The sequence below is a fragment of the Chenopodium album genome, chromosome 16, assembly GCF_948465745.1.
Source record: "Chenopodium album chromosome 16, dcCheAlbu1.1, whole genome shotgun sequence".
NCBI lineage: Eukaryota > Viridiplantae > Streptophyta > Magnoliopsida > Caryophyllales > Amaranthaceae > Chenopodium > Chenopodium album.
The window spans coordinates 5,785,985-5,797,551 of NC_137849.1; the positions used below are offsets into that span (position 1 = coordinate 5,785,985).

The 11,567-nt window shown below is 37.3% G+C and overlaps 1 protein-coding gene across 1 annotated transcript; it reads right to left on the minus strand.

Annotated features, from left to right (window-relative positions):
• Positions 1 to 3,326: 3,326 nt before the first annotated feature.
• On the minus strand, positions 3,327 to 10,873 carry LOC145586169 (U-box domain-containing protein 4-like). Its single transcript, XM_081642922.1, has 5 exons — positions 10,713 to 10,873; positions 9,934 to 10,214; positions 5,861 to 5,977; positions 3,617 to 5,668; positions 3,327 to 3,532 (listed from the first exon to the last, which is right to left on the minus strand). The coding sequence occupies exons 2-5, from the start codon at positions 10,207 to 10,209 to the stop codon at positions 3,476 to 3,478; spliced, it is 2,502 nt and encodes an 833-aa protein (XP_081499048.1). The 5' UTR covers positions 10,210 to 10,214; positions 10,713 to 10,873; the 3' UTR covers positions 3,327 to 3,475.
• Positions 10,874 to 11,567: the final 694 nt, after the last annotated feature.

Consider the following 11,567-nt stretch of genomic DNA (forward strand, 5'->3'; position numbering starts at 1 on the left):
TTGATTGGTAGTTTGTTTTATCTAGTGTTACATTGAAGTTTAAGTAGAACTTCATAGGCTGATGGAATTGTAAGTCTGGCTATATACTCGCTAGTTCAGTTTAATTCTAGAGATGCAGGAGTTTTCTGACATTTTACAGCAAAATAACAAGAAACAGTTAACAATATTTTGAACTCTTTACAACTTAAAATATCTAATACTTCTGCACTTCCTGCAACAGAACACCAAGTACTACACAGTTGAAATTCATACACATTAAAATACATCAAGAACAAATGTAATTAAAAGAGCATACAAAATTTCCAGCTGGTTAGCTACAAAAAAACATCCAGCCAATCTTGGATTCCAGTCCACTTGAAACCTTTAAACAACTCAAAAGGCGCTTCAACAGAAAAACAAACATACTAGTTCAACCAGTGGAATGGCATATCAGAGTTTGCCTTGGAGTTGTGGCATGTAGTAGTAGTAGGACTATTATTGCTCACTGTTATCAGAAAAGGTAGCAAGAGTTTTATGCAGAACCCCGGAAGGCGATGAGATCGCAGTCGCCGGTGGAGTGACAAACTCCACCTCACTGACATCAGCAAATGCCATATTACCCGGCCGCAGAACTTCGGCCAATAGACCACCAAGTGTGGTGGAAGAACAAACCCATGAAACAATAAGGCTAAGGCCCATATGAATTTGGCACATTTCATCATCAATAACATTGGAATAGCCTCCATTTGATGAGGACAATGAAAGTTTACTACTTCCATTGTTCCTATTATTTCCTGCCATACCCATTGACCAAGCATCAAACAAAGGCCTCTCTAATAAACCCAATTCATCAGATTTAGTAGGGTTGGAAGTTGGAACCAGATTGAGAGTTCAAATTCAAGGGCTCCCCTTGAAATTGTTGATGGAAAATAGTGGAATTCATGTTTGTCTGCAATAATTGATTCCATTGTTGTTCATCATTCCAACCCAAATTCCTAAAAAAAAGAATCAAACATAATTTAGCATAATTAACACTTAAAAAGTTAAAACCAAATTAAATGTGAATAATTAGACAAAAAAAAAAAAAAAAAAACAAACCTATCATGTTCAAGAAAACCCCACCTAGAATCCTCAAAAGGGTTAGCAGGAAAAACCAAGGAATGATCAAAGATAGAAGCTCTAGAACAAGACAGGGACATGAATAGAGCAGGGTTTATAGAGAGGTTAATATGATGTAGCATAAGTTGCATAGCAAGGTTTATACCTCAGAAAAATTTCCAATTCTGCACATTTTGCGCTTCTGGTTTGTACTCCACAATAAATCCATTCTTTCTGCCAACCAATCCCTGCATATTACTTCCTATCCACGTTAAGAACATGTTAATTCCAACTACAATTATCGGTAATGTAATCGCCGCCTCTGCCTCCACCTCTTCAACTCTTTATAATCGGTACAGCAATTTGACGCCTCAACAATTACCTAGAGATTTCGCATCAATTCTTCACCAAGTTACTGCTACCTCCATAACTCCATTAACAGGAGCTGATGTTGGAAAGGCGAAATTACTCTGAAGTACAAAGGGGTGAACAACGGGGTCAATATTCTTATGAATGGGGTCAAACAATTTTAAACGTACATTAGATTGCAAAGAATAAACACCGCTAGTTTTCAGTTAAGGTGACAATTTCATGTTGACGACTTTACCCTTACTATAACTGGCAAAATGACGCGTATAACCTCATATAAACGCAGCTCGTTTATATGCCATATTAACCAAGATTTTCTCTTACTTGAATAGCCAAGTTATGTAGGCTCAAAGGAAAGGAAAAATTATGCAATGTATATGGCATAGGGACAATCTTTTAGAGTCGAAAGAGTAAATTGTAAGACATTATTATATCCGATTCAAATCTTGGGAGATGGGCGCACATTCACTTATTAGAGTAATGCTTGGCACCAGGCAGTCGGGCACCATAATATTTTTGATAAAACTTTGCAATTCAGTAAAATACAGGTAACCTTTAGTCTTTTTTTTTTTTTTTTTTGAACGGAGGTAACCTTTAGTCCTTTATTACAATGAAAAGTGTATTTATTCAGGCTATTAATTTTAAGTCAAATTAAAAAATATAAATAAATAAATAAATAAAAAATTGAATCAAGAACCTTTTTTATGGTACAAAGAACAAACCTAGCTAATTGCTTTCATTGGGCTTTACCCATGTAAAATTTAAAAAGGGATGATTGCTACAGATCTAAAACGATATGTTTACCATCATGAGAACTGAGAAGTGCTGAATTTAGAAAGCCAAAATGTGAAAAGCTGAACCATAGCTTTCACTTCTCCCTTCTCTTTGGTAAAAGATATTTTCCAAGACCGAAATCTATACACCTCTAGTCCTCTATAAGAGAATACAGTCACCAATAGTCTTACAGAATTGTTGCAGAGCAAATCGCCTCCTCAAATTGATTTCCACACTCCTATAATTGATTTTGCCACTCCTTTTAATGTGATTCACACTACACATAAACTGCACTCTCACAAAGACACAAAAGAAGTGTCAAAATCAATCTTGGAGGAAAAGTTAGTTGCTCCTTCATTCCCTGCAAGCAATTAAAATCATTCTTGATGCAAATCGAAATAATTTGTATTTACCCCCAAAATGAACCAGATAACATGGAGTATGAACTCAACAGCCACCAACATTGCAAATACAGCCCATTAATGCACAGCATGAGAAGGCCAATATGCATACCAATCACCTCGTCTATGTCCTCAATGCATGAACAAGGCCAGCAGCAACCAGCCTTGACCAAAATGCTGATAATTTCCTGCAGCCTCAGATACGGCACTACTTGCTATATGTAATACTTTCATATGCTACTTACAAATATGAAGAGAAAAAATGCACAGTAAAATGTATATGCTCAATACTATATACGATGTCAGATCAGATTGGTTCAGATAGATGGATTACCGAAACATCTAATTATCAATTTATCACAAGTCAAGAAAATACATCAAGGTTGAACAGGATCAACATCAAATTTCATCACAATAACTATGATGAAGTACGTAGTATAAAGTAATATACAAATTATAAAGCTACTTTAAAAATCCTAAATCAATACAATTGCTCAAATATTATACTAGCAGCACCTCAAGTTAGACATGACAGAAGCTTTAAAAAATGGTGAATGATGATAGAAAGGGCTTAAGTTCGAGACAAGAATAAGGAAGAACCAGGCTGACAGCAATACAATATGATGCTAAACTTCTATAATGACAAACCAGGCAAATTAGCCACTCCTCTGTCATTATACCGCACAGGAGACAAAAAATAAAACCTTACACAGAAATAATGATCACACTTGCAATTAACAAACAATGCCAACAATACACCGGGCTAAAAAATCATAAGCATTATTTGCATGTCAAATTTACATCGTATAGAACTTACAAACAATCATAGACCTTAAAAAGTTTTGGTTGCCAATTCATCCTCGGGAATTAGCATGACGTTGGCTTCTAAAGTAACTTAGAAGACTTTGAGCCTGCAAAAAAAAATGTTCTTTAAATATTAGAGTATATTTCCAGTAATCACACATTGGTAATTTTGGGATGCAGAGCAATTGTACCTTCTCTCTGGCTCTGGGAGTCCCTGATTGTGATAAAGCAACCAAAGGTGGTACAGCTCCTTCTTGGAGTACAATATTGCAAAACCTGGAGCTGAAAGTACAAAGCTGTAGAAGTGCAGCAGCAGCATTCTCCTTCCCCCTCGCAGAGCCCAGTTCAACAACCTCTACAAGAACAGGAATCCCTCCTGCCTGGCCAATGGCTGTCCTTCCCTCAGGAATCGTAGCAAGATTTGCCAAAACAGCAACAGCCTTATCAACCATACCTGCAGCTGGATCCATCAACTCAACTAGATGCCTTACAGCACCAGCCTGCACAATTCTAAGTTTGTTCTCATGATATATAGATAAATTAAACAGCGCAGTGGCAGCGTCTTTTTTTCCCCGAGGAGTCCCATTTCCTAACAATTCAACCAAAGGACCAATAGCCCCAGACCTGCCTATTTTAGATTTATTTTCCTCAATTACTGAGAGGCTAAAAAGTGTGGCAGCTGAGTTCTCCCGAGCCTCTTCGGTGCCAGTCCGAAGAACATGGATCAGGGGTTCTATTGCGTCTGCATCTGCGATAGCAATTTTATTATTATCATTAATTGATAAATTCAAGAGAGCAGTCACGGCACTCTCCTGTGTCTTTGGATCTGTTGATTGAAGCAGATCAACCAACAATCTTATGGCCCCACAATTGGCAATCACAATACGGTTATCCATGTTGTGTTTTGCAAGTAGACGCAGTTGTGTTGTTGCATCTCTTTGTGTTTCTACTGACTCACTATGTAAGTCCTCAACCAACTTCTTAACTACAGCTTCAGTTTCAGAGAGATCGGGTCTTGTTTCTGTGGTCGATGAAGATATCATCCGGGGTACAAGCCTATCTGATGGACGGCGCCAAATATTTTGACTACGGGATCTCGTCTCCATTATTCTAGGTGGGAACTCAGGTTCCCTATGGGAAGTGCTCTCAGGGACAGCAGTATGTGGTTCTTCTGATAGTTCTCCAGAAGCATCACGGCTATCAACATCTGAACTCTGTGAAATCTGATTGGCATCTCCAGATAATCGTTGAGCAAAATTCATGTCTGATACTCTGTTTCCACCTAAGGACATTCCATCATTTCTTTCAGATGGCTGTTCATGAGTATTGATAGCATTAGCATAATCTCTACGCGCTGGCGACCCAGGGTACTGACCATTTGAATCTACACTTTTTCTTTCCCAATTGCTCAGCCTGTCTTCTAGAGATATCCTCCCAACATCCAATCCATGCTCTTTATCAACAATGCGAAACATGGAGCTATCTGATGAAGAACGTGGATGTAATGGGGAAGCCCCTTCTCGGCGAAGGTCACTTGAATGGCTGGAATTTTTGCCATCATAAACTGCAGACCGTATTGACTCAGGTGATGCAGGCTGGTTACCTCTAGAATGAGACTGCATGTGAATATCCTTTACAGGACCGGAATCGTTATGAGAAAGTAGGGCCAATGGTTGATCTCTATCAATAGACTTCATAGGGTCAGGCAGCTTCACATCGTTTATCTCACACCAATTCGCAATCAGTGCTTTAACAGTATAATTAGGTATCAGATTGGTGTGAACTAATGACTGCCTTGTCTTTGGACAAACAGTAAGACCAAGATCAAGCCATTTCCTAATGAAAGCACGTTCATATGTTTGGCCTGAGGATACAATGACAGGGTCTGTCATAAGTTCAAGGGAAAGAGGACAACAAAAATCAGCTGGAATTGGGACAGGTGTACAGCTCTGGGACTGTTTCAACATTACAAGGCGTTCATGCATGCGTGTGACAAGAGAAATCAACTGTTCATAATCATCAACCTCTGCATTCTTTTCAGCCTGCTCAGCAAGCTCCTTCAGTGATTCAAGAGCCACGGCCTCAGTGAGAATTTCTTGATTTGACCTTAGGCCCAGGCAATCAGCAATTTTTACAAGTCGCTCTGGACTTGGCCCATGGTCGCCTGCTTGATCCTTCACAGCATCACTGATGATTGTAGATGTAGTATCACATCCTATGTTCTTAACCTTTTGTATACAGTGCTGTCAAACAGAGACCGAGAAGACTATTAGAGATTCCATTACACAACTCATTGGTAGGTTACAAATCACAAAAGTACTAAAAATATAGCGCCCCCTGATGCAAAGATGAGATAACCCATATGATTTTACTTCGTAAATGGTATCTCAAATATTCTAATGTCTAATAAACAAAAATAAGACAGCCAGAGGTACCTCAAGAGATAATGAGCTCAGCTCCACAGGGAGGGACTGATGTGAATCTTTAAGCAGCCAGAAGAATTCCAAAACACAATCCCGGATCCTTGCTGTCAACGATTCAGCTCGGAACACCTATAGATAAGGCAAGTCAGGACAAAGCTAAAGTAAAGCATAAGGCAAAATTTTAGAGAGGTCAAATGCCATGACATTACTTCAATCTAACCTGCCTTAGAAGTGGGAGAATGATCCACAGTTTACATAGGTTTAATATTCAGTTACTTTAGTCTGAATGTAAAAATAGCTATTCAAAAATCAATTTCAAAACACTTAGGGGCATTTAGTACAGCCGTACAGGGAATCCAAGAAAGGGTCGATGAACTCTCGTAATTCCCTTAGTTGTTTATTAGTTCATTTTTTCCATTCCCTTTACCCTATAGTTTACCCCATTTTACTCTACATTGATTACCCATTTCCACAAAAGTTTCATCAAAGGAAATGGCTCCACTCTACCAACCAACACCAATACCTTCAACCACTTGCACCAAGCATTTACAACCACCCACCACTGACCCAACCACCCCAGCACCGATCTTCCGTCTTACCCAATACTAGCCACCCCAAACCCAAACAACTGCACCCAGCCCGAAAACCACCTTAAAAAACTTGGAAATCGAAAGAGTCACCCATAAACCCATCTACACACCACCCCTAAAACCACGAAATTTGTTCCACCACAAACATCGCCTAACCACCTCTGAAAACATGAAATACACCCCACCCACCACCTAACCACCTGAATTTCACCTAATCCCACCCAAAAAAAAAAAAAGAGAGAGAGAGAGAGAGAGCGAGAAAGAGGGGAGAAGGATTAGTGGTTGTAGTAAAGGGCAACAGAGTGGCAGCTGTGGTGAAGGCAAGGGGTGGTTGAGAGGGAAGGAGTGGTGGCTATAAGTTAGGCTTTAAATTTATTGTCTCTATAACAAACAACCTTGTAAATCTAAGGGCTTCTCTTTCCAGTTTCCATTGTCCTTGTTTCCCTTAATTAAACTCTTTCTCTTTCCCCTTCTCAAATCAAACACCCCCTTAAAATCTTAAATTACTTCTATAAAGGGAAATATCGATAAAATAAATAAATTAATTTTAAAAAAATAAAAATTGTACTTTTGTGATACAACTAATTTTTCTAGTTTCCAACCTAGCTATGGATACTTTTTTCCAAGATTGCATGGAACTCTATTATATAACAATTATATCTAAGACATATGGGTTTTATGATAAGGATTAAAAATGTTACCCCCTCTATTAGATATATGCAACACTTGTATTTGAATGAAGTTTTTGGAGTATAAGTGGGTAGTACATGAAAAGTGATATTTTAATATGCAAGTGGGTCTAATGGGAGTATTTTAATAGTTATTGAAGAGAAAAACTACAAATGATTAGTACAAGTGGGGTTAAAGAGAGAAAGAAACAATATAATAATAACAGTCACATGTCAAAATAGAACATGCAGCACGTATTAAGAAACGGCCTAAAGAGGCAAGTGTTGCGAGTTTTTAGAACGGAAGGAATATAACATGTTTGGATTCATTCCACCTTTGCCTTAATCTTTAGCCAAATTTTCTGCTAAGGCGGAGCCCTGCCACAATAGTCTAAATATTTGCTGCCAATTCTGGTTCTTGCCGGCCCTTGCTAATTGTTGTCCATCAGTGGCATTTGTCAAATCTCAAAGCCAGTGGTTTACATTGAAAATTCACCGTCTATGTTGATAGCTTGATACTGATTTTGTGCTCGTCTTCAATATATTGGAGCCGATCCATAAAGTACTGGCCATGAGTCTTCCCAGTTTTTTTCCCCAACAGCTAAATGAGAATTCTATTGAATGTCTACCCACGAAACAGGTTGCAGAGCCAACCAAACAACAGAATCAACACACCTAAACTGCATATAATATCATCAATATTCCAAGGACAACACCTTTGTTTGAGAAACTACCAAACAAGGTTCTATCAGTGTACTTCATTTGCAAGCAATTGGAGCTCTGGTTCTTCTTTCTTTAAACGTTTGGCTATCTCTCTTTTTTCTTTTTTAAATACTAATCATGGTATCCAAGCTATGGACTGCTACTTTACTTGCTGAAAAGTATTTACTTTCCTCCTTATTTAGTATGCTTCTCACCAAGAATGACAAATCCCCAAAAGAAGTCACAAGAAATTGGTTATCCTTGTAAGACTTTATAACCTATGTTGGCCTCGAATTGGGCGCCTTGTGCCCCAGCAGAACAAGGATTAGGATTTCATGGTATTGTTGGTTATAATGATTTTCACCCAGAGTTGTGCCAGTTGTTGTAATAATTAGAAAGGATGATTTTAAAAGGACAGCTGGAGTTTCTTTAGTAAGCTATGCTTGTTTTTCTTTCCTGATTAAATAGTGTTAACAGATTGGTTTTTAAGCTCCGCGCCATAGCAATAGGACTACAGGGATAAGAGACAGGTTACAGATATTAGCCGAATGCTAACTAAATAATAGAAGGTCAAGGAGGAGACATTCTAACTATAATCTGCAGTTCCACACTGACAGTCAGTGTATTAAAAAAAATATATTCATACCTAGGCTTTGAAGCCTAAGGCAATATGGCTCAAACGCTTATATTAGGCTAGGCAAATAGTAGCTAAATGGGAACATAGAGAGGTGCAAAGGTACACCTATAAAACACAACATTTAGCACCAAAAGTTTTAGTTTCTTATTAACTGCAACTAACACCTGTGCTTTTCCCTAGGTTCTAAGACTCCTGACTCCAAAACCTTAGGTTTTTTGAACATTAGTCACAATCCTTTTCCTAGATCCTCATCACCAGTCTAATAAGTTTCCATGTATTCTCTTAATCATCTAGTTTAAATGTACAGCATAGATTGACAGCCAATATACTCACTCTAATCTAGTATTTTTCCTTCTATTTAAATTTATTAGACGAAATCACACATGACAAAAAGGATTATGTAACTGATCAATCTGTCCTAAAATATCAATAATGAGAGTATGTCGAAGTCTTCAAACTCATACGTGAAATGGGAACCATCAGGTTCATTTTTGACAGTAATTACAGGATGTGTGCGAACATAATCATATGAGAAGATAGATAACCATCTTAGACATAATTCAATGTCAACTTCTTAAGGTAATAAGCATAACATAAAATTTTCAACCAAACAAAATGGACAGTCTTGTTAGACATAGTAAATGTCAAACTTTTAGCAGGCATAGCAAGATCTCATGATCATATAAACTGCAGATAATAGTCACATTTTCCTGACATCTTTACAAAAATAAGGAGTATTAATAACCTGTTTTGACAAAATCAAAACAGAACCGAATACCCCCTCCCTCTGTCCCCAACATTTCTAATGTCATTGTTTCAAAGGTCCATTCTGCTAGACCTCAAGACAATTCATAAAAAAGGTGCCAAGAGGATCAGGATCATAGGAGAAGCGAGGGAGAATTCTTGGTCTTGATTTTGTTTGGCAAATAGGCACATATAAGGAATGAGGTATATACGGTTTTTAAAAGGAGTGAGATGGTGGGTTAGGATATTTTTAGAAATGAAACGTAGTTTAAGTGGGGGATTTAGAAATTCACAAAAACAAAGTACTTTGTATACAGGGTGATGAGATAATTATTCTCCAAGCACCGTAGATAGTACGAGACTACAAGTATCTCAGGAACTTTTTTCCAATTCAGCCAACCTTATGAAGATTAGGAAGAGGTCAACTACAAAGTATTATGGCAAGATGTGAAATTTAACATAAAGCTCTTAAATATAGTTCCTTTCTTCTTTGATAATTGTAACACTTCTAATTTTAAAAAATATGCATCATCACCTTTTTTTGCTAGTAGGTTCTCTCTATGTCTCACCTCATCACATGGGCTCTTTTTTTATCACTCCTTAGCACATGAACTCCATAATCTTTGAGCCTCCACCCTTCAAACCTCCCCCCCCCCCCCAACCCACCCCCACAGGCCACACCTCCATGTCGCAATTATTAAATAATGGAGAAAATACATAATCAAACAAAATTCAAAAACATACAAGATCAACTCTGCTTGCCAAAGGATGCCAGCTCTCAAAGAGATCTTGTGACTCATCGATAGACAATCCAAGTTCTTGTAGTGCCTTATTAAGTACCTCATCAGAGGCTACTTCAGTATCCACAATCGCATCAATTATCGGCTTTAACAACTTCAATATCTCTTCCATCTTCTGATAGCATTTTCGCACCGGTTCTGAGTCAAAGCCGTCACGTGATGACAAACTTAAAAAAGATGATATATTTTGAAGAAGAGCCCTCCAAATGGAGACCTCCATTACACCTGCATAGCAAGGCAAAACTCGAAACATGTCAAGAAAAACTGTACACTCCAAATCTGCCAACACGCATTAAGCCTACCAAACACATACTCATCACAATCCGATCAAACAAGAAGCCAAACTTCAACAAGGTAAATTGGTCAAACAATCACACCCATCCCCATCCTCATCCCCGCCCCGTCGGCTCAGGGAGAACAATTCCATTTTCATGGTTCCACCCTAACACTAAACAATTATACAAAACAAAATTCTACACCACATTAGCAACCAAATTTGACTCAATCATAAAATTAAATTCTTCTGGCTTGAAAATACGAAAATTGCAAATTCTAGCAACGAAATCGCAGGTTATAATCAATCATTCAGTAAATTAATAACCAATAATTCAATAATCCAGCACAGAAGAACCCTAAATTGATTATAATGAAAATTAATTTAGAGATTAACACAGATTGTGAAATTGATATTCGATAATTAAGAAAAAGAAGAAGAAATCTGACCTAAGGAGCTGGTTCAATGGAGGAAAGAAAGGTGAGAAAAAGGTGCTTCAATGGAGGATTGAGAATACGCGCTTCAATGGAGGAGAGAGAAAGGGAGAGGGAATGCAGCGAGGCAGGCGTACATGTGAAAAGGCTCCAAAACAACCAAAACCCCCAAATTATAAACATCAACTACTGCTCTTAATTCTATTGGAAAAATCAATTGAATTTCCCTTTTTTTTATTATTATTATTAAATTAAGCGGAAATGCACTGAATTGAATTGATTGGATTTCAATTGAAGTGAATTAAACTAAAATGACTTGTTGAGGAGAGAAGGAAATTAGAAAAGAAATTGAAGTAAATTGAAGATGAAGTGAAGTGAAATTAACTCTTAGTCCTTTCCATCCTAATGGTTGGTTTTGTTTTTTTTACTTTTTTCTAAAGTTTAATACTTTTAATAGTAAAAAAATTAAAGCATAAAGAAGCTAAAACTAATAGGGACAAATGGAGTATTGAGTTCTAAATAGATTTTCATAAGTACTTTAAAACATAAAAGTTGTGTTTTTTGATAACATGCCCGTGAGGGTAATTAAATTATACTCTGACAGTCCGTGTAGTTGTTTTTTACAAAAACATATAATCAAAGCGACATTATAGTCCTTTTTTTACATTTTTCCATCATTCCTAGTTTCTTAGTATTACCCGCTCTTAATAATATTGATAATAGAGGACATATAATCTTAAACTCATTCCCAAACTTGACATTAATATGTTAGTCTATATGCACACTTCTCACCTCTATAAAAAAAATTTTAAATAAAGTCAAACTTTATTCCCAAACCCAAGAAACAAACATGGAGTTTTATCCACTTGA